This window comes from Oncorhynchus mykiss, chromosome 12 (genome assembly GCF_057628025.1).
Source record: "Oncorhynchus mykiss isolate SJ-2025 chromosome 12, ASM5762802v1, whole genome shotgun sequence".
NCBI classification, from domain to species: Eukaryota; Metazoa; Chordata; class Actinopteri; order Salmoniformes; family Salmonidae; genus Oncorhynchus; species Oncorhynchus mykiss.
The window spans coordinates 64,217,293-64,241,096 of record NC_143033.1 but is presented as its reverse complement, the minus strand read 5'-3'; the positions used below and the strand labels follow the sequence as shown (position 1 = coordinate 64,241,096).

General features: G+C 41.5%; 1 protein-coding gene across 3 annotated transcripts; it reads right to left on the bottom strand.

The window, feature by feature from the left end:
• Positions 1-198: 198 nt before the first annotated feature.
• On the bottom strand, positions 199-23,268 carry bcl2l12 (BCL2 like 12). 3 transcript variants are annotated; one of them, XM_090192962.1, is made up of 8 exons: positions 22,641-23,268; positions 7,179-7,497; positions 6,698-6,956; positions 4,708-4,963; positions 1,857-1,991; positions 1,712-1,785; positions 1,243-1,509; positions 199-510 (listed from the first exon to the last, which is right to left on the bottom strand). In XM_090192962.1, exons 2-8 carry the CDS (start codon positions 7,493-7,495, stop codon positions 469-471), a joined length of 1,350 nt encoding a protein of 449 aa, XP_090049088.1. In that variant the 5' UTR covers positions 7,496-7,497; positions 22,641-23,268; the 3' UTR covers positions 199-468. The 3 variants fall into 3 exon arrangements, with proteins under 3 accessions (XP_090049088.1, XP_090049089.1, XP_090049090.1); XM_090192963.1 differs by having other exon boundaries at positions 4,747-4,963; XM_090192964.1 differs by having other exon boundaries at positions 4,747-4,963; positions 7,179-7,452; positions 22,641-23,252.
• Positions 23,269-23,804: the final 536 nt, after the last annotated feature.

Genomic DNA, 23,804 nt, shown 5'->3' with positions numbered 1-23,804 from the left:
AGTTCTGAGATGAGCCTATGCTTTCAAATACTTATTTCTGTCCAATAGACAACTGAAGAGGTCAGGGTTTGTCATTCTAATGAAATAAATATCTCATATCCTTATAAATGGACTATCAAAGTACACTATTTAATTATGATCTCCAGTCGTAACACCAAGTAATGAAACCCAAACCAAAGACCACACTGTACACATTGGTTTTTGTAAAACACGTTTATAGAAAAACATTGATAAAAATAAAAAAAATTGTACAAGTACACATGATTCTCAGACAAATACAAGTGACATAATTCACGTGTCGTAGAGTTATAAAAAGCTAACTCCTTCTCCGTCTCTCACCACAGGAGAAACTGAGGTCAGGAAGGGTCTTGAGTTGTACCCGACTTGATAGGAAACAACTCCAGGCCTTAGTCATAGGTTAAAAATAAGTAGTGAGGATTTCCGAGCTGCCTTGATGGTGTAGGGTTGTCAGTCGCACTCCAAAATCTCTTCCAACTGGACAATACTTTCCTGCATATGGAAAATGGGAGATTAGAAATTGAGGGAAAATCAGCACCAGATGCCTGCTGTGGTCAGTGATGACTTCTGCCTCCTGGTGGTTGTGTTTGGAAACAACCTTTCAACTTTAGAACAGAGGGCGCCAATGTCCACATAAACAATGTTAAAAGATGGGTTAGCTTACAATGTCACAAACGTTGCGCACGCTTCAAAATGGGGCAGAAGTCCATGTGTTGTTGTGATTCTGGATGGCCAGAAGGCTAGCAACATTGACAAGATGCCGCCAGGTGGGGAATCGTACGTGGCTCGTTTCAGCTAGTTTTAGCTTGTTCTTGATACCATGTCTTGCTTTGAGGTGTTTTAAGTGATGTCCCTTCTATGCTAAATATGGCCAGAATTTACTAGCTAGCTAACCAACAACACAAAAATAGTGCTCATCGTGCAACTTTATATATGTTTTCAATAAACATTGGAGATATGTTGTCAACAAACTAAGTGAACCCCGTCTGATTTGCCCCATAGATTCGCATGTGTCGGTTTTGTTGCTCAACAACCAACCAGTCTATACAACCAAACAAGTTACTCTTATCAAATACATGCATATATTCATATATTTAGCTGTTTAGGAGAAATGGAAAACAAACGCTAAGCTAAATCTGCATTAAAATTTAAGGCTAACTTGCATTTTGCAAAAATATTTTAGAGAGTTCTGATAGGGACAGGGCAATTGGAGCAAACACTCACCCATCCTCCATGGCTCTTCACCCAGGGGGCAAAGTTCTCCATATAGCGTTCTGCGTAGCCCTGCATGCGCTGCATCCCTGTTGCTGTGACGACACGCCGCGACACCTCCATGGTGACGGCCACTCGTCTCAGCGTGGGGCTGCTGGCAGGAGGCGGCAGAGGTGAGGGCGTGGCCTGTTCCTGGCTGGCGAAGGTGTCCAGGAGCTTGGCGAAGGACGGGTATGAGAGACGGTTCAGCGTGGAGCGCAGGAAGGGGTCCGACTGGATCTGGGGGGGGCACACACAAGACAAGGGTAGGTAGTTAGTTAAGGTGTACGTAGTAGCAATGTAGGTTGTTCGTAATGGTGTAGGCAGGTAGTAAAGGTGTACATAGGTAGTAAAGGTGTACGTAGGTTGTTAGAAACTGTGTAGGTAGTTAGAAACTGCAGTGTCAGGTGATCTAGATCTAGTCCTACACCAGAAGTCTTACCTTGTAGTTGATGGCATCCCCTTCCATAGACAGTACCTGGACCAGCTGGCGCACCATTTCTTCTTTGTCAGGTTCTGAGGACAGGAGAGATGGATAAAAATAAAGAATAGCCATACAGCAGCATAGCATGTGTGTTTCCACTCACCAGGGGGAGGTTTGACCGGGGTGGTAGCAGGGCTGGGTCGTGGGCTGGGCCTTTGGGGTCTCTTCATACTGTGGGACCGCTGAGCAATCCTGTCCAGAGTCTCAGCCACCTCCTCATAGAACTCAGGAGGGTGTGCTACAGAGAGGGATGGGAGGAGAGAATAGTAGGAGTGTAATAGAATGGGCCTCCAGCTCTGGTCCTGGAGAGCTACTGGATGTTGCAGGCTTTAATTCCAGCTTTTGTTCCAACACTCCTGTTTGAAATAATCAACTAAAACATGCATGGTCTTCAGTCTTGACATTCAACTTAGAATCAGGTGTGTTGGTGTTAATTTCGTCAACAATAACTATGACGAAAAATAGTCGTCAACAGCCTATTGCCCCAGACAAAAACTAAATTACTATAACGAGACGCGCGTGCAAAAAAAAACTATTACCAATTGCTTTTCATTTTAGTTGACGAAAATATAACAAGACGAGAAAGTCCACGTGAGACTAAGAGACATTCACTTTGACATAAAGCTCATTTTCATCTGTTTTGTCCAAGCATAAGCATGCATAGCTGTGTAGAATACATAATGCAATCCTCTCATTGATCGATAACATGTTTCTGTTGCGCGAGCTGATTGAGTTGATCTGGCTCTCCCACACACAGCTCCCAGCAGTGGTGGAAAAAGTACCAAATTGTCATCCTGGAGTAAAAGTATAGATGCCTTAATAGAAAGTTACTCAAGTAAAAGTGGAAGTCACCCAGTAAAATACTACTTGAGTAAAAGTCTAAAAGTATTTGGTTCTAAATATACTTAAGTATCAAAAGTATAAATAATTTCAAATTAAGCAAAGCAGACGGCACCATTTTCTTGTTTTTAAAATGTACGGATAGCCAGGGGCATACTCCAGCACTCAGACATAGTTTACAAAAGATGCATGTGTGTTTATTAAGTCCACCAGATGATAGGCAGTAGGGATGGACAGGGATGTTCTCTTGATAAGTACATGAATTGGACAATTTTCCTGTCCTGTTAAGCATTCAAAATGTAACAAGTACTTTAGCGTGTCATGGAAAATGTAGGGTGTAAAAAGTATGTTATTTTCTTTAGGAATGTAGTGAAGTAAAAGTGGCCCAAAATATCAATAGTAAAGTAAAGTACAGATACCCCCAAAAACTACTTAGGTAGTACTTTAAAGTATTTTACACCACTGGTTCCCAGTCACTTCAATCACTCGTCTGCCTTTCTTTTGAGCTGATGCACAGCCAGGAGACTTCAATTGTAACAAACTAACCATTTTGCTCAGATCACATCCAGTTCTATTTTGCCATAAGCGTTATTTTCATCTATGGCAATAGCGAGTTGCGGTTACTTTTTAAGATTGGAAAAACACATGATTTTTGCTGAATATTATGAGTACAGTAATAATTCTGGCATTGTTGTAAAGCTCATATTCTCCCCTTTTCAAGGAAGTCACTTATTTACCCCCCTCCGACGGTTATGATGGGGAGAAAATCAGAGCTAAATTATTTAACCTGTAGGCTTTATATCCTATAGCAGCCTATGGTTAATTACATGTAAGGCTGGCATTGGTTACAATGTTGCCAGCTAAGGTATACGAGGTGATTGATAGTAGACCTAGTTGGACAAGGCTATCTGAATGTGCACATGATGCACATAAGAGGTAAATATTATTTAAGGTCCCACAGTTGACAAAGCATGTCAGAGCAAAAACCAAGCTATGAGGTTGAAGGAATTGTCCGTAGAGCTCCGAGACTTGATTGTGTGGAGGCATAGTTCTGGGGAAGGGTACCAAAACATTTCTGCAGCATTGAAAGTCCCCAAGAACACAGTGGCCTCCATCATTCTTAAATGGAAGAAGTTTGGAACCACCAAGACTCTTCCTAGAGCAGGCCGCCCGTCCAAACTGAGCAATACGGGGAGAAGAGCCTTAGTCGGGGAGGTGACCAAGAACACGATGGTCACAGAGAGCTCTCTGAGATGGGAGAACCATCTCTGCAGCACTCCACCTATCAGGCCTTTATGGTAGAGTAGCCAGACAGAAGCTACTCCTCAGTTTAAGGCACATGACAGCCCGCTTTGAGTTTGCCAAAAGACACCTAAAGGACTCTCAGACCATGATAAACAAGTTTCCCTGGTCTGATGAAACCAAGATTGAACTCTTTGGCCTGAATGCAAAGCGTCACATCTGGAGGAAACCTGGAACCATCCCTACGGTGAAACATGGTGGTGGCAGCATCATGCTGTGGGGATGTTTTTCAGTGGCAGGGATTGGGAGACCAGTCAGGATCGAGGGAAAGATGAACGGAGTAAAGTACAAAGAGATCCTTGATGAAAACTTGCTCAGGACCTCAGACTAGGGCGAAGGTTCACCTTCCAACAGGACAACAAACCTAAGCACACAGCCAAGACAACACAGTAGTGGCTTCAGGACAAGATTCTGAATGTCCTTGTCCTCCTGAATGTCCTTAAGTATAGCTGCAAATAGCAAGGGGTTCAAGTTGTGGGCCCACTGTGCCCCTTGGATGAGCTACCGCTGTACTAATTTTCAAGCTTGTCCAATATTAAAACTCAACATCGAACAGATCATGCAATGTGCTTTGATGTATTTTGGATTATTTTTAATTATGTACTTTAAAACGTCTACTTCACCAGAAACGCTAGACCGATTGGTACCAAATTTGGTATATAGCATCTATGTACTCATTTCTTCAACCAGGACTCCAGCTCAAACAATATGGCCACTATGAGCCAATGGTGTTCGCTGCTGAACCCCTAATAAATATGATAGTTTGAGGCAAACATTCATTGCTGCCGACTGTTCTGTTCCAAAATACGTACTGGGAGAGATGACTGACTGTTCTGTTCCAAAATACTTACTGGGAGAGATGACTGGCGCCACGGGTACTGGCCCTACGCCGATGGTCAGTGTGGATGGCCTCTGAAGACGCGTCTCATCCTTGTCTTTATCCTTTTCTGACTTCTTTTTCATGCTGAAGAAAGAGGAGATCTGGTTCTTCAACTTCTTTGCCTTTTTCTGCTGTTTCGGATCGTTCCCTTCTTCATCTGACATGGAGGAGGGGAACCTAACATCTTCCTGAGGTAATAGTAACAATGATGGATGTCATATACTGTATTAGATCAAATAATCACAGCTTTGTACATCATAACCACATTCCACAACTTATTACATTCCATAGTTTCAGAGCAGCAGTTTTGCTCTATGACCGATGTGGTCTTGTATAGAATTTAAAACAGCAGCTAAAATCAGTCACAGGTCTTCTGTCTGACCGAAAACCACAACAAAACTCTTAAAATGGGGGAGTGGGATACCAGCTAATTACAGTACCAGTCAAAAGTTTGGACATCTACTCATTCAAAGGTTTCTAGGGTTCTACATTGTAGAATAATAGTGAAGACATCAAAACTAAGAAATAACACATGGAATCATGCAGTAACCAAAAATAGTGTTAAACAAATCAAAATATTTATTTAGACTCTTCAAAGGTGACACCCTTTGCCTCAATGACAGCTTTGCACACTCTTGGCATTCTCTCAACCAGCTTCACCTGGAATGCTTTTCCAATAGTCTTGAGGGAGTTCCCACATATGCTGAGCACTTGTTGGCTGCTTTTCCTTCACTCTGCGGTCCAACTCATCCCAAACCATCTCAATTGGGTTGAGGTCGGGTAATTGTGGAGGCTAGGTCATCTGATGCAGCACTCCATCATGGATGGCGTATCGCTGAAGAATGCTGTGGTAGCCATGCTGGTTAAGTGTGCCTTGAAATCTAAATAAATCACTGACAGTGTCACCCCACACCATCATACCTCCTTCTCCATGCTTCACGGTGGGAACCACACACGCAGAGATCATCTGTTCGCCTACTCTGCGTCTCACAAAGAGACAGCGGATGGAACCAAAAATCGCAAAATCAGACCTACGGACAGATTTCCACTGGTCTGATGTCCATTGGCCCAATCAATTCTCTTATTCTAAGTGTAGTCGTTTCTTTGCAGCAATTCAACCATGAATACCTGATTCACTCAGTCTCTTCTGAACAGTTGATGTTGAGATGTGTCTGTTACTTGAACTCTGTGAAGCATTTATTTTTCGATGCAATTTCTGAGGCTGGTAACTCTAATGTACTTATCAGCAGCAGAGGTAACTCTGGGTTTTCCTTTCCCGTGGCGGTCCACATGAGAGCCAGTTTCACATAGCGCTTGATGGTTTTTGTGACTGCACTTGAAGTATAATGTTTTTGAAATTTTCCGTATTGACTGACCTTCATGTCTTAAAGTAATGATGGACTGTCGTTTCTCTTTGCTTATTTGAGCTGTTCTTGCCATAATATGGATTTGGTCTTTTACCAAATAAGGGCTATCTTCTGTATCACACCCCTACCTTGTCACAACACCACTGATTGGCTCAAACGTATTAAGGAAAGAAATTCCACAAATTAACTTTTAACAAGGCACACCTGTTAATTTAAATGCATTCCAGGTGACTACCTCATGAAACTGGTTGAGAGAATGCCAAGAGTGTGCAAAGCTGTCATCAAGGCAAAGGGTGGCTACTTTGAAGAATCTCAAATATAAAATATATTTTGATTTGTCTAACACTTTTTTGGTTACTGCATGATTTCATGTGTGTTATTTCATAGTTTTGATGTAATTCACTAGTATTCTACAATGTAGAAAATAGTAAAAATAATGAAAAACCCTTGAATGAGTAGGTGTGTCTAAACCTTTGACTGGTACTGTATGTGACATGTAATTTCTTAGTACATTTTAAATAATGCGTTGTGATTAACAACGTGGATCCATCTCACCTCGAGTTGGTCTCTGAAGAAGCCTGGCAGGCCTGGGTTGGTTCGATTTGGTCTTCCGTCCTTCTCCAAAGAGCCACCATTTTGTGTCTGGTCTGCACCGCTGTCTTTAGCTGAGCGACGGAGGGGCAGGGTGGAGGGCCGTGGCTGCAGTCGTCTCTTAATGAGGTCCTTCAAGCCGTGTTTCTTCTCCTCCACTGAGCTGATTGCTTCATCCAGAGAGTCCCAGCCATTGTCCGGCCGCTTCCTAGACTCCTTTGCACTGGAAAGAAGAGACAGGGGAGATGGATAAAGAGGTAGGATGATTGGATTGATTGCAAAAATTAAATATAATTGAAAAATAAAAGGTTAAAGAATATTGGGTGGCATTTTTAAAACATACAACTGGGATGGGGGTGAATGGCAGGGATGTGAGGTGATGGGGATGACAGGTAATAGCCTAGATGGGGGGGGGGGGGGGGGGGCTACGTGAGAGAGTTGTTACCTGTACTTGTTGTGGTCTTTGTAGCTTCCCCCCACCGTCCCAAGCCGCTCGGTCGAAGGATTAGAGAGTGCGCTGCGGAGGAAAGCTTTCAGCACCAGACGAGTGTCTGCCTTGATCTCAACCAGAGAGATGGACGAGACAGAGGGGTTGGGAGATATAGGGTTGAGCGCATCAGTTGACATCACTGAGGGGTTGGGAGAGGTAGGGTTGAGCGCATCAGCTGACATCACTGAGGGGTTGGGAGAGGTAGAGTTGAGCGCATCAGCAGACATCACTGAGGGGTTGGGAGAGGTAGGGTTGAGCGCATCAGCTGACATCACTGAGAGAGAGAAATGTTATTGGCTGACACCTGACCTTTTTTGTGTCTTAGTATGCAGTATAGAAACTCCTACAAGTGCATGTTTAAAGTCAACTCCAAAGGCAGCCCCAACCTAAAGACACCAACGCTTTCATTAGTCAAGGGATTTGATTTGAACTTCCATCACTTTTATTGACCGACAGGCAGACTGACTGTATGTAGCCTAGATGCTTCCACAGATGGGTTAGCTGACAATGTCACAAAAATGATGTGCATGTTTCATTGGGGCCGAAGTCAGTGAGTTGTGATTCAGGATAGCCAAAACTACAAGAAACTGCTTTGTGGGGAATCGTAAGTGACCAATTTCAGCTAGTTTCATCTTGTTCTTGATACCATGTCTTGTTTTGAATGATTTCATGACAATGTTAATATGGCAAAACATTTGCTAGCTAACTAACCAACATCTGTAACAATGTATTTGAGACAAAAAGTGCTCATAGTGCAAATGTATTTATGTTTTCAATAAACGTTGGAGAAGAAATATAGTTTACAGTCTGTTTTTCCCCATAGTTGCAGAAAGTGTCGGTTGTGTTGCTAATGGAACAGTCTGATGCCATGGCACTCATAGGGAAGTGAAAGCAATGCCGTACACAAACACACGGCTGGAGAATCCAGTCTATCCACATTTCAATCATTCTACACACAAGAGTTCGAACACCAGTGTCGGTAACATTTACACATACATACACGTTTTAGTCATTAAATCTATGCAACCTGCTCAATCAGAGAAGTCAGAGTTCCTGAATTCCTAATCAGACCGTGTAGTCGTGGCAGATAATATTCACATTTTTGGTGACTAATATTCACATGGAAAAGTCCACAGACCAACTCCAAAAGGCTGTTGGAGCCATCGGCTCAGTGGGTTTTGTCCAACATGTCTCCAGACCTACTCATTGCCACAGTCATACCCTGGATCTAGTTTTGTCCCGTGGATAAATATTGTGGATCTAAAATGTTGTTCCTCAAAATCCTGGACTAAATCGGACCACCATTTAATTACGTTTGCAATCGCAACAAATAAACTCCTCAGACCCCAACCAAGGACCATCAATAGACATGCTATAAATTCTCAGACAACACAAAGATTGCTAGATGACCTTCCAGACTCCCTCTACCTACCCAAGGACTTGAGTAAAAACAAAAAGTTTTTTAATTGGTTAACCACCTAACTGTGAATCTAAATTTAACCTTTAATACCAGAGCCCTGAAGCAAGCTTCCAGAAAATAGGAACGGAAATGGCGCTCCGTCAAACTGGAAGTCTTCCGACTAGCTTGGAAAGAGTACCATGCAATATCGAAGAGCCCTCACTGCTGCTCGATCATCCTATTTTTTCAACTTAATTAAGGAGAATCCAAAATGTATTTTTGATACGGTCGCAAAGCTAACTAAAGAGCAGCATTCCCCAAGAGAAGATGGCTATCACGTCATCAGTGATGAATTCATGAATTTCAATGAAAAGATCATGATCATTAGAAAGCAAATTACAGACTACTCTTTGAATTGATATTTTTCCATAACTCAGTTGTCCTGAGTGCACAGAACTGCCAGGACCTAGAATAAATGGAGACACTTAATCCTGTATGTCTTGACACATTCATGGCAATAATCATGGCCTCTGAACCTTCCAGCTGCATACTGGACACTATTCCAACTAAACTACTGAAAGAGCTACTTCCTGTGCTTGGCCCTCCTATGTTGAACATGATAAATGGCTCCCTACCCACAGTATGTGTATCACACCACTAAAAGTGCTAGTAAAAAAGCATGTCTAGAAAAAGCCAAACCTTGACTCAGAAAATGTTTTTGTTTTTTTAAGTAAAATATATAAAATTGTTATTATATATATTTTATTTTTAAAATCGGCCTTTTTTTAAAAAGCTGTTGCCCAGCAACTCACTGCCATCCTGAAGGCAAATTATGTATACGAAAACGCTTCATTCTGGTTTTACAGCCCATCATAGCACGGAGACTGCACTCGTGAAGGTGGTAAATTACTTTTAATGGCGCCAGACCAAGGCTCTGCATCTGTCCTCGTGCTCCTAGACCTTAGCGCTGCTTTTGACACCATCAATCACCACATTATTTTGGAGAGATTGGAAACCGTAATTGGTCTAAACAAGTTCTTGCCTGGTTTAGATCTTATCTGTCGGAAAGATATCTGTTTGTCTCTGTGTATGGTTTATCCTCTGAAAAATCAATTATAGGTTTCAGTGTTCCTCAAGGTTCAATTTTAGGACCACTATTGTTTACACTATATATTCTACTTCTTGGTGATGTCATTCAGAAACACAATGTCAACTTTCACTGCTATGTGGACGACACACAGTTGTAAATTTCGATGAAACATGGTGAAGCCCCAACATTGCCCTCCCTGGAAGCCTGTGTTTCAGACATAAGGAAGTGGATGGAAGCACATGTTTTACTTTTAAACTCTGATAAAACAAAGATGATAGTTCTAGGTCCCAATAAATAAAGTGAATTGCTGTTGGATCTGACAATTAATATTGATGTTTGTACAGTTGTCTCAAATAAAACTGAAGGACCTCTGCGTTACTCTAGACCCCGAGTTCTCTTTTGATGAACATAAAGAATATATCAAGGACACCTTTTTTCCATCTCGTAATATTGGAGAGAAAAAAGGGGGAAAAAAAGAGTGTCTAAAAATTATGCAGAAAAGCTCATCCATGATTTTGTCACTTCTAGATTAGACTACTGTAATGCTATACTCTCCGGCTACATGGGAAAGGGCACTAAAACAAACTTCAGTTAGTGCTAAACACTGCTGGTCAAGTAGGTGGTTTTAGCCAGCTGGATTTAGGACCACGCAGACACCACAGAGCTTGCGGACAGGCTGTGTGAAGGCAAAGCTTCTGACCAGCACGGTGCTGCTGTCTCTGTGTGTTGCAGTTTTTCTCAGAGTTGTAAAAGCAGAGCAGAAACAGGCTACTCTTTATTTGACTGATGTAAGTTGGCAAGGCAACTGCTGTTTGACTTAACAGAAAAAAAGGTATTTATTCTCAGTGCTGATCTAAAAGTGTAACTGACATGTACTGTTAGCTAATGTTTCATCCCTTCTCGACTGAAGGTCTGTCTGAAGAGAATGAACTAGCTAGTAGCTACCACAGCCAGTTCAGCTCTGTGGTGTCTGTGTGGTCCAGTATCTAACAGCTGTTGTGTGTATGGAAATGTTTTGATGGCTTTTTGTCCCGTTTCAACAGAAGTAAATTAACTTGAATAGTTTGCGCCAGTTGAAGTACCATTAGAGCTAGCCAAAAGTTGGCTAAAATGAATCACACTAGACCTGAAATCAGACAATGAAACCTGCGGGCAAATGATTGAAAACCGATATACTAACATTTGACAGCGCAATATGAGCAATATTTTATTTGAGTCAGTAAACCAATGTAACATTATTGATCTGTCAGTTTCCCTAGGTAATTCCCTACTTTTCACACTGACACGGTATAAACAGCTCTACAGACTACACTGTCATGGTGCACAGTCATTGCACAACATAATGATGATGAATGGATTAGAGGTCGACCGATTACGATTTTTCAACGCCGATACCGATTATTGGAGGACCATTAAAGCCGATACCAATTAAAATCGGCTGATTATTTTTGTTTTGTTGTAATAATGACAATTACAACAATACTGAATGAACAATTGTTTTAACTTAAGATAATACATCAATAAAATCAATTTAGCCAAGTAAATAATGAAACATGTTCAATTTGGTTTAAATAATGCAAAAACAAAGTGTTGGAGAAGAAAGTAAAAGTGCAATATGTGCTATGTAAGAAAGCTAACGTTTCAGTTCCTTGCTCAGAACATATGAAAGCTGGTGGTTCCTTTTAACAGGAGTCTTCAATAAGTTTTAAGTTGTAGTTATTATAGGACTACTTCCCACTATACCATTTGTATTTCATTAACCTTTGACTATTGGATGTTCTTATAGTATTGCCAGTGTAACAGTATAGCTTCCGTCCCTCTAGTTAGCACGCGCTAACTAGCTAGCCATTTCACTTCGGTTACACCAGCCTCATCTCGGGAGTTGATAGGCTTGAAGTCATAAACAGCACAATGCTTGACGCACAACGAAGAGCTGCTGGCAAAACGCACGAAAGTGCTGTTTGAATGAATGTTTACGCGCCTGCTTCTGCCTACCACCGCTCAGTCAGATACTTATGCAATGCAGGACATGCTAGATAATATCTAGTAATATCAACAACCATGTGTAGTTAACTAGTGATTGTGATTGATTGTTTTTTATAAAGATAAGTTTAATGCTGGCTAGCAACTTACCTTGGCTTACTGCATTCGCGTAACAGGCAGTCTCCTTGTGGAGTGCAACGAGAGAGGCAGGTCGTTATTGCGTTGGACTAGTTATAAGGTTGCAAGATTGGATCCCTCGAGCTGACAAGGTGAAAATCTGTCGTTCTGCCCCTGAACGAGGCAGTTAACCCACCGTTCCTAGGCCATCATTGAATATAAGAATGTGTTCTGAACCGAATTGCCTAGTTAAATAAAAGGTATTTAAAAACACAGATTGTTATGAAAACTTGAAAAATCGGCCCTAATTAAAAATCGGCCATTCCGATCAATCGATCAACCTCGAGAATGGACACAGATTAGAAGTCGACCGATTATGATTTTTCAAGCCGATACCGATTATTGGAGGACCAAAAAAAAGCCCATACCAATTAAAATCGGCAGATTTTTTTAAATGTATTCGTAATAATGACAATTACAACAATACTGAATGAACACTTATTTTAACTTAATATAATACTTCAATAAAAATCTATTTAGCCTCCAATAAATAATGAAACATGTTCAATTTGGTTTAAATAATGCAAAAACAAAGTGTTGGAGGAGAAAGTAAAAGTGCAATATGTGCCATGTAAAAAAGCTAACGTTTAAGTTCCTTGCTCAGAACATGAGAACATATGAAAGCTGGTGGTTCCTTTTAACATGGGACTTCAATATTCCAAGGTAAGAGGTTTTAGGTTGTAGTTAATATAGTATTTATAGGACTATTTCCCTCTATACCATTTGTATTCCATATACCTTTGACTATTGGATGTTCTTATAGGCACTTTAGTATTGCCAGTGTAACAGTATAGCTTCCACCCCTCTCCTCGCCGCTACCTGGGCTCGAACGAGGAACAACATCGACAACAGCCACCCTCGAAGCAGAGCAAGGGGAACAACCACTCCAACTCCAAGCGAGTGACGTTTGAAGCGCTATTAGCGTGTACCCCGCTAACCATTCAACATCGGTTACACCAGCCTAATCTCGGGAGTTGATAAGCTTGAAGTCATAAACAGCGCAATGCTTGAAGCACAGTGAAGAGCTGCTGGCAAAACGCACTAAAGTTCTGTTTGAATGAATGCTTACGAGCCTGCTGCTGCCTACCATTGCTCAGTCAGACTGCTCTATCAAATCAGACTTAATTATAACACACAGAAATACGAGCCTTAGGTCATTAATATGGTTGAATCCAGAAACTATCATTTCGAAAACAAAACGTTTATCATTATCGCATATACCCTGACTGTGCGCAATGAACGCAAGAGAAGTGACACAATTTCACCTGGTTAATATTGCCTGCTAACCTGGATTTCTTTTAGCTAAATATGCAGGTTTAAAAATATATACTTCTGTGTATTGATTTTAAGAAAGGCATTGATGTTTATGGTTAGGTAAGCGTTGGAGCAACGACAGTCTTTATTCCGCGAATGCGCACCGCATCGATTATATGCAACCCAGGACACGCTAGATAAACTAGCCCAAATTAAACTGCCTTCTACTCGGGCCCAGAATATATGATATGCATATAATTAGTAGATTTGGATAGAAAACACTCTAAAGTTTACAAAACTGTTAAAATAATGTCTGAGTATAACAGAACTGATTTGGCTGGCGAAAACCTGAGAAAAATCCATACAGGAAGTAAGATTTTTTTGTGGTAGTTTTCTAGTCAATGCCATTACAGTATCCATTGACTTAGGACTCAAATTGCAGTTCCTATGCACTCCACGAGATGTCAACAGTCTTTAGAAATTGTTTCAGGCTTATATTCTGATAAATGAGGGAGTAAGAGCAGTCTGAATGAGTGGACCCTAACCCGTGTCACAGAGCTTTTTCATGCGCGCAACCAGAGATAGTGCCTTTCTTGTTTACCTTTTATATTGACAACGTTATTTTCCAGTTGAAATATTATAGATCATTTAGGCTAAAAACAACCTGAGGCTTGAATATAAACATTGTTTGACATGTTTCTATGAACTTAACGGATACAATTTGAATTTGTCTGCCTGTTGTGACTGCGTTTGAGCCTGTGGATTACTGAAAACGTGCGAACAAAACGGAGGTTTTCGGACAAAGAGAGACTATCGAACAAAAGGAACATTTATTGAATATCATCTGAGTGCAAACATATGAAGATCAAAGGGATTAATTTTCTCTCTATTTCTGAATTGTGTAAGTCTTCTACTTGGCTGGTTACAGTTTATAATGATTTGTCTGCTGGGCTATGTTCTCAAATAATTGTAAAGGTTTGCTTTCGCCGTAAAGCATTTTTTAAACCTGTTATGGCTGCGATCCCTGTACAGGGATCAACATCAGGGGAAATTTCAGAGTGACAACTAAAAATACAACGTCGTAACATTAAACATTCTTGAAAATGCAAGTGTCTTACACCCTTCAAAAAATTGGAATCTTGATAATCAAACTACATTTTTCAATTTAAAATAGCTATTACAGACAACAATTACCATGCTTTTGTTTGAGAAGAGCAATCAACAACAGAAACATTTTCCGCCATGACAGTTTTTACACATTCACATCTGAAGGTACAATTATGACTTACATTCTGAGATCTTGCTCTTATTTCTCTTCCTGAGGGTCCGAGTGATAAAATCCATTTTTATAGCTTAAAATGAAACATTTTGTAACCTGTTTGTGCCGTGAATTCCATCTCCATCAATTTTTTACAGAGCATTTGACGTAATTACACACGGTAAAACATTGTTTATCTAGTCATGGTTGGTTTCAGTGCATTCCTCCGGATGTTTGCAACACAGCCAAACGTCTTTGTTTTTTTTGCGGGGAGTATTGACCGAAGTGAACTGATTTGAAGACAACGAGCAATGACTACCTGGCGCACCAATCATTTTAGCGAAGCTTCATTGATGGACTGTATTTCTGCCCAATGACCACTGATCTTCTTGAAAACTAGCTGGGTAGATAGCCAAGCTGAGGTAAACGCCAGTATGTAATGGTTTTGGGTTGGAGCACTATTCCTTGTTTGATATTGCATTCGTAACGAACTCCATTCTCGCCTTGACGATCAGAGGAGTTGCTGTGAGGCTTGTTACGCGCAGCTTTATTTCGGGAAGTTGTATTTTCAACGATTTCATTGAAGATATCATGGTGAATAAATCAGGAAAAGCGAAGTCAAAGTCTAAAGTGAAAGTGAAAAAAGTGAGACAGATTTTTTGTTTGAGGAATCTGAGTGTTATGATTCAAACAGGAACTAAGTTTCTGCAAGGACAGGACGTACTTCTGGACGGGTAAGTGCTAATGCCGTTTTATGAAGAAAAAAGAATAATAATAAATATATATATATATATATATATATATATATATATATATATATATATATATATATATATATACATATACAGTGGGGCAAAAAAGTATTTAGTCAGCCACCAATTGTGCAAGTTCTCCCACTTAAAAAGATGACAGAGGCCTGTATTTTTCATCATAGGTACACTTCAACTATGACAGACAAAATGAGAAAAAAAATCCAGAAAGTCACATTGTAGGAATTTTAATGAATTTATTTGCAAATTATGGTGGAAAATAAGTATTTGGTCACCTACAAACAAGCAATATTTCTGGCTCTCACAGACCTTTAAGAGGCTCCTCTGTCCTCCACTCGTTACCTGTATTAATGGCACCTGTTTGAACTTGTTATCAGTATAAAAGGCACCTGTCCACAACCTCAAACAGTCACACTCCAAACTCCACTATGGCCAAGACCAAAGAGCTGTCAAAGGACACCAGAAACAAAATTGTAGACCTGCACCAGGCTGGGAAGACTGAATCTGCAATAGGTAAGCAGCTTGGTTTGAAGAAATCAACTGAAATCAGCAATTATAAGGAAATGGAAGACATACAAGACCACTGATAATCTCCCTCGATCTGGGGCTCCGCGCAAGATCTCACCCCGTGGGGTCAAAATTATCACAAGAACGGTGAGCAAAAATCCCAGAACCACATGGGGGGGACTTAGTGAATGACCTGCAGAGAGCTGGGACCAAAGTAACAAAGCCTACCATCAGTAACACACTACGCCGCCAGGGACTCAAATCCTGCAGTGCCAGACGTGTCCCCCTGCTTAAGCAAGTACATGTCCAGGCCCGTCTGAAGTTTGCTAGAGAGCATTTGGATGATCCAGAAGAAGATTGGGAGAATGTCATATGGTCAGATGAAACCAAAATATAACTTTTTGGTAAAAAACTCAACTCGTCGTGTTTGGAGGACAAAGAATGCTGAGTTGCATCCAAAGAACACCATACCTACTGTGAAGCATGGGGGTGGAAATATCATGCTTTGGTGCTGTTTTTCTGCAAAGGGACCTGGACGACTGATCCGTGTAAAGGAAAGAATGAATGGGGCCATGTATCGTGAGATTTTGAGTGAAAACCTCCTTCCATCAGCAAGGGCATTGAAGATGAAACGTGGCTAGGTCTTTCAGCATGACAATGATCCCAAACACACCGCCCGGGCAACGAAGGAGTGGCTTCGTAAGAAGCATTTCAAGGTCATGGAGTGGCCTAGCCAGTCTCCAGATCTCAACCACATAGAAAATCTTTGGAGGGAGTTGAAAGTCCGTGGTGCCCAGCAACAGCCCCAAAACATCACTGCTCTAGAGGAGATCTGCATGGAGGAATGGGCCAAAATACCAGCATCAGTGTGTGAAAACCTTGTGAAGACTTACAGAAAACGCTTGACCTCTGTCATTGCCAACAAAGAGTATATAACAAAGTATTGAGATAAACTTTTGTTATTGACCAAATACTTATTTTCCACCATAATTTGTAAATAAATTCATTAAAAATCCTACAATGTGATTCTCCTCATTTTGTCTGTCATAGTTGAAGTGTACCTATGATGAAAATTACAGGCCTCTCTCATCTTTTTAAGTGGGAGAACTTGCACAATTGGTGACTGACTAAATACTTTTTTGCCCCACTGTATATACACTGCTCAAAAAACAAAGGGAACACTAAAATAACACATCCTAGATCTGAATGAATGAAATATTCTTATTAAATACTTTATTCTTTACATAGTTGAATGTGCTGACAATAAAAATCAAAGCAAAAATATCAATGGAAATCAAATTTATCAACTCATGGAGGTCTGGATTTGGAGTCACACTCAAAATTAAAGTGAAAAACCACACTACAGGCTGATCCAACTTTGATGTAATGCCCTTAAAACAAGTCAAAATGAGGCTCAGTAGTGTGTGTGGCCTCCACGTGCCTGTATGACCTCCCTACAATGCCTGGGCATGCTCCTGGTGAGGTGGCGGATGGTCTCCTGAGGGATCTCCTCCCAGACCTGGACTAAAGCATCCGCCAACTCCTGGACAGTCTGTGGTGGATGGAGCGAGACATGATGTCCCAGATGTGCTCAATTGGATTCAGGTCTGGGGAACGGGCGGGCCAGTCCATAGCATCAATGCCTTCCTCTTGCAGGAACTGCTGACACACTCCAGCCACATGAGGTCTAGTATTGTCTTGCATTAGGAGGAACCCAGGGCCAACCGCACCAGCATATGGTCTCACAAGGGGTCTGAGGATCTCATCTCGGTACCTAATGACAGTCAGGCTACCTCTGGCGAGCACATGGAGGGCTGTGCGGCCCCCCAAAGAAATGCCACCCCACACCATGACTGACCCACCGCCAAACCGGTCATGCTGGAGGATGTTGCAGGCAGCAGAACGTTCTCCACGGCGTCTCCAGACTCTGTCACGTCTATCACATATGCTCAGTGTGAACCTGCTTTCATCTGTGAAGAGCACAGGGCGCCAGTGGCAAATTTGCCAATCTTAGTGTTCTCTGGCAAATGAAAAACGTCCTGCACGGTGTTGGGCTGTAAGCACAACCCCCACCTGTGGACGTCGGGCCCTCATGGAGTCTGTTTCTGACCGTTTGAGCAGGTACATGCACATTTGTGGCCTGCTGGAGGTCATTTTGCAGGGCTCTGGCAGTGCTCCTCCTGCTCCTCCTTGCACAAAGGCGGAGGTAGCGGTCCTGCTGCCGAGTTGTTGCCCTCCTACGGCCTTCTCCACGTCTCCTGATGTACTGGCCTGTCTCCTGGTAGCACCTCCATGCTTTGGACACTACGCTGACAGACACAGCAAACCTTCTTGCCACAGCTCGCATTGATGTGCCATCCTGGATGAACTGCGCTACCTGAGCCACTTGTGTGGGATGTAGACTCCGTCTCATGCTACCACTAGAGTGAAGGCACTGCCAGCATTCAAAAGTGACCAAAACATCAGCCAGGAAGCATAGGAACTGAGAAGTGGTCTGTGGTCCCCACCTGCAGAACCACTCCTTTATTGGGGGTGTCTTGCTAATTGCCTATAATTTGCACCTGTTGTCTTACCATTTGCACAACAGCATGTGCAATTTATTGTCAATCAGTGTTGCTTCCTAAGTGGACAGTTTGATTTCACAGAAGTGTGATTGACTTGGAGTTACATTGTGTTGTTTAAGTGTTCCCTTTATTTTTTGGAGCAGTATATATATATATTCCATGTCAGATTATATTTTCAATGTTTTTACTCAAATGGAATGGAGTAGAACAGCAAACACACATGGCCACTGCGCATGCTACTCCTCTTCATTTCCATATGAAATAGCCATTGGGTGCTGGGGGTGAGTACAGGCCCACAACAATGGCCGAAGTTGAATGGAACAGCACTTCACCTTAGTGACTGTTCCCTCTGCTCTATACAATACATATCTGTTTATTTTATGTGATGATAAAAGGCTCATACAATACAAATAATTTTTTTATGTTTTCTTTCACGGTGATAGCGACTCCGACTGGGAGCCCCCGGTGCCAAGCTGCCCGCTCTACCTCTGCCCCCAGATGATAATACAACAATAAAAAACAGAAAACGTATGCTCTTTCTTTCTCTTTTCTTCCAGCATAACTGTGTTATATTCTCCTACATTCAATTAACATTTCCACAAACTTCAGAATGTTTCCATTCAAATGATACCAAGAATATGCATATCCTTGCCTCTAGGGCTGAGCTACAGGCAGTTAGATTAGGGTATGTCTTCAGGAGGAAATTGAGAACAAAGGAATGCAACCATAAAGAGGTTAAAGCACATGAAAGTTCACATGTTCCAGAAAGCATTTCTACCCCAATTTTTTTTTTTTTTTTTAAGTTTATGTTCAAATGCCTCTCCTGTGAAGTAGTGACCCGCGACATACGCCTAGTTTCCTGAAACGAGTCAAATGTACAAAAGTATTTAGACCATTTACTCAGTACTTTGTTGAAGCACATTGGGCAGCGATTACAGCCTTTTAGTCTTCTTGGGTATGACGCTACAAGCTTGGCACACCTGTATTTGGGGAGTTTCGCAGATTCTTCTCTGCAGATCCTCTCAAGCTGTCAGGTTGGATGGGGAGCATAGCTGCACAGCTATTTTCAGGTCTCTTCAGAGATGTTCAAATCGGGTTCAAGTCCGGGCTCTGGCTGGGCCACTCAAGGATATTCAGAGACTTGTGTGCTTAAGGTCATAACATTCGCCCCATTCTGAGGTCCTGGGCCCTCTGGAGTAGGTTTCAACAAGGATCTCTGTACTTTGCTCTGTTCATCTTTCCCTCGATCCTGATTAGTCTCCCAGTCCCTGAAAAACATCCCCACAGCATGATGCTGCCACCACCATGCTTCACTGTAAGGATGGTGCCAGGTTTCCTCCAGATGTGACACTTGGCATTCAGGCCAAAGAGTTCAATCTTGGTTTCATCAGACCAGAGAAACTTGTTTCTCATGGTCTGAGAGTCCTTTAGGTGCCTTTTGGCAAACTCCAAGCAGGCTGTCATGTGCCTTTTACTGGGGAGTGGCCACTCTACCATAAAGGCCTGATGGCGTGCTGCAGAGATGGTTCTTCTTCTGGAAGATTTTCCCATCTCCACAGAGGAAATCTGCCAGAGTGACCATCATGTTCTTGGTCACCTCCCTGACTAAGGCCCTTCTCCCCCGATTCCTCAGCTTGGCCGGGCGGCGGGCTCTAGGAAGAGTCTGGGTGGTTCCAAACTTCTTCCATATAAAAATGATGGAGGCCACTGTGTTCTTGGGAACCTTCAATGCTGCAGAAATATGTTGGCACGGTTCCCCAGATCTTTGCTTCGACACAATCCTGCCTCGACGCTATGGACAAGTCCTTCAACCTCATGGCTTGGTTTTTGCTCTGACATGCACTGTCAACTGTGGGACCTTAAATAGACAGGTGTGTGCCTTCCCAAATCATGTCCAATCAACGGAATTTACCACAGGTGGACTCCAATCAAGTTGTAGAAACAATGGAAAAAGGATGTACCTGAGCTCAATTTCGAGTCTCATAGAAAAGGCTCTGAATACTTATGTAAATAAGGTATTTCTGTTTTTTATTCTGAAAGCCTGTTTTCGCTTTGTCATTATTGCGTGTAAATTGATAAGAAATGTGTAATTTAATCCATTTTTGAACAGGGCTGTAACGTAACAAAATGTGGAAAAGGGGAAGGGGTCTGAATACTTTCCGAATGCACTGTATTTGCATATGTTATGATCTTGAGCTGGCTGGCTGAATTCTGGCAAAGAGTATGTTATTTTAGCTCAGCATGTCTAAAGATTCTCTATTTTTCCTGCTTTTGTTTGCTTGGAAATGTTGATACTGGAGACTTATCAGAAGAAACTGTTTAAGCTAGCATTTATAGCGGCAAAAAAAAATGCATGGCAGAAATGTCACATGTATTACTAGATTTGATTTATTACAAGATTAAGGGTATACTGTGCAACTTTCATAAGGTCTAGTAGGTTCCTTATATGGACTAGCCTACTGTATGACAAAGGGGTCTGTATTGAAAATTTGTTTTATTCATTTGAGCAGTCAAATATATATTTTATTTTTTCATGGCACACAAGACACCTGTTTTATTTGCGCCTGTCTCAGTGGATTAATCCATTGAGGAGGCTGCAGAGATGCCACGGTCCAAGAATATGAGGATTGTGGCTCAGAGGCAAGTCTCTCCAGAATGCGCTCTCTCACGCAATTTTGTGGGTATTCATTGTTTCATAGCAAACAGTGCACACAATGAAGTTATGTCAATCAATTACCCATTACATGCTGTACATCACCAATAGTAGCTTACATTTACAGTGAATTCCCATTATTTCTAATCTGCAATGTGTGTTTTGTTATGGTGATTTCTGTTAATGCATTAAATATATTATTAGTAGTAATTTACTGTTCGTTTTCATTATCGGAGTGGACATGTTTTTGTTTATTTCATTACATTTACGAGCTGTCAAATTATTGTCTTTTGTTTGAAACTCTCCTGTCAATGTTGAGTAAGGACGCGCATCTGATTATGCATATAGACGTAGGACATGGCCTGCATGTAAATGTAGCCCTATACATGTGCCCATTTGGGGATGTCTGATAGTATTTCTGATTGTCTTAACTCACCACCACAAATGAGCTGTGGAGCTTCTCAAAGTAATGTCTCTTCACCTCAAACAGCAAGTAAACAAAGTCTGTTTTTAGAATCAACTTAGAAAGACAATAGTTCCTCAAAGTATTTGAACAACATTTCCAGCTCTCTCCCTTTCGATAACCACTCGGCATGAAAGGGAAAAAATGTAATGCTCTGATCCAGTGGCAACGTCATAAAAATACCTGATTACTTCTTATCCTTTGCACATATAGTATACAGGTGTGTCTGTCCTGAACTCACTGGCATGGGAAACTGAGGGCCCAGAATATTTTATACAATGTTTCAAGTTCGCTAGCACGAATTTTGGGGCGACCCAGTTGATACAACGTTTCAAGATAATTGCTGACAGGCCATGCGTAGCCAATGTGATTTATAGGATATTTATTTTTATCAGGATATTTTCTACCTGCAGGCTGCAATGTTTTTGTATGTTGGCTTTATGTAGGTTATTATTACATATTTGGCGATGTAGATTAACCACAGCCAATGATTTTGAGATACAAAGACTATTATAAATTGAATAAAACTGTTCCACAAATTGTGCATATGACAATCATAACTGGCACGCAGATTGGTATAAACGGCAAGATAAATTGGCACTTCAAATGGAAAAGGTTTCCGACCACTGATATAGCCTATTACCGACAACTTCAGGAGCGAAGGCCGGCAGCAGCGGGTGAAGGACGGTGGGGAATAGTTTTTTTTTCCCTTTCTGGCTCCCTCGAGTCATGTGTGGGTCTTCATTATTTAATCATACAAGTTCAGTATGTACAGTTGATTTTGTTAAAACACACAGGGTGTGTCTATAAATGGAAAAATACACGTTTTAAAATGAAAGACCACTACTCTTGGTGGACCAATTTTTTTGTTTTGTTTTCGGGACAGCCTTAGTAGAAACGCAGGAAATGAGCTTTAGATACACAAACAAATTCTGAGGGAGGACCCCATGCCCCCCACTTCTAAAACCAAAGTTGCGCCCCTGCTAATGGCTGTAGTAAATAAGGATATTACTTCGTCCAAGAACTTCGTGCCAGCATCTTATCAGACTGTCGAAACTGACACCACGCCCTCTCCTTTCTTTAGTCATGGCATGCTAGTATCAGTTCAGGTGGTATCTGTAGCATGAATGTTCACAAGGCTACACTTGACTTACTTCAGCTTTTCAAAAATGGAAATGTGCTACTCTACATTGGTCATCGGCACACCACTAATACCCACTGATGTTTGAATGCCTGAACACCGGACCGAAAGTCGATTTTCCCTCAAAATATGTGGCCACTTAAATATTAACACGTTACCTGTGGTGGTTCGGTCCTCACTGCTCCACGCGACGCCGAATCGGATTCCTCATAAGGAAAACTTTCCAGTGGAGTAATATTAACTTTTCTAAAATATAACTTTTCTAAAATATATATATATAGTGCTAAGCGTTCGTCTCCTCTCCACTTCTTCAACTTCAAGCTAGCAACAGCAGGCTAACGTTACCTAGCTATCGCTGTAAGTTGTATTAATTCGATAGAAGACATTAAGACATATATAGCTAGCTAACGTTACATGTTTTTATTCGCTTCCACTATTGTCAGTCCTCACAGACCGCTCTTCATATTTGTCTACTTCTTATCGAATCTTGCTAGCTACTTTTGTGGGTCAATTTCAAGTCAACCGCTCTTGACCAAATTAAACTCGAAGTTCCAACTTTCCGCATATCCAAACTGATTACGTCAAAGACAGTAACGTATAAAGATAGGCAGAGATTGCTTCTCCAATAGAAATCCCCGAACCCCACTTGAGCCGCGTTCAACTACAAGTCGGAACTAGGAAACTCGGAAAAGTAAAAAATGCTACAACCACAGATAGAACAATGAGACAGATATTTCACCTGACGTATAAATGTGAAGCACCCGCTTGGCGTTTCCACTCACTACCAAATATAGTAGTAATAGGAAGCCCATTGGCCGGCAGTGGGAGAATATATAACTATATGGATTTTTGCCGAGATTCGGCAAATTTTCTCATCAATGAAACATTTGATCTCAATACAGTTTTCTGTCACCAAAACTAGAATACGTGCTGAACAGTTTGGACAACGTTTTGTAAACTTTTACTCAAAATTACAGCTGTTTAGAAGGAGTGCCAAAGCGAATTGTGTTATTGCACACGCTCACTTCAAAGAGGCGTTCCCTACTGGAACGCGCCAATCGGATCTCGCTAGCTCGCACCTCCTTGCCTGTTCTGCTCACTATGACTAATTTGTTCCCGTTATAAACTGTGGTCTATCTTAGTTGTAAAAATCTTTGATAAAACTGGTTGTAAATATACATGTGCAGTGTTCAATTAATCAGCAAGTTGGAAATTAGAGTCCTAGTTCCGACTAGCATTGAACGCGGCATTATAGAAAGTCATTGTGAAGTTGGCTAGCTAATGGTGCTTTCAAGACAACTGTGAACTCGGAAAAAAAACGA

What these genes read in the sequence shown, in the direction of transcription:
- bcl2l12 (XM_090192962.1), bottom strand. Translation starts at nt 7,495, where the DNA reads ATGTCAGCTGATGCGCTCAACCCTACCTCTCCCAACCCCTCAGTGATG. An exon ending in ACAGTCAGTCATCTCTCCCA is followed by an intron (nt 1,992 to 4,707) that starts GTACGTATTTTG and finishes CCCTCTCTGTAG; the next exon opens with CACACCCTCCTGAGTTCTAT. An exon ending in CCCGGTCAAACCTCCCCCTG is followed by an intron (nt 1,786 to 1,856) that starts GTGAGTGGAAAC and finishes TCCTGTCCTCAG; the next exon opens with AACCTGACAAAGAAGAAATG.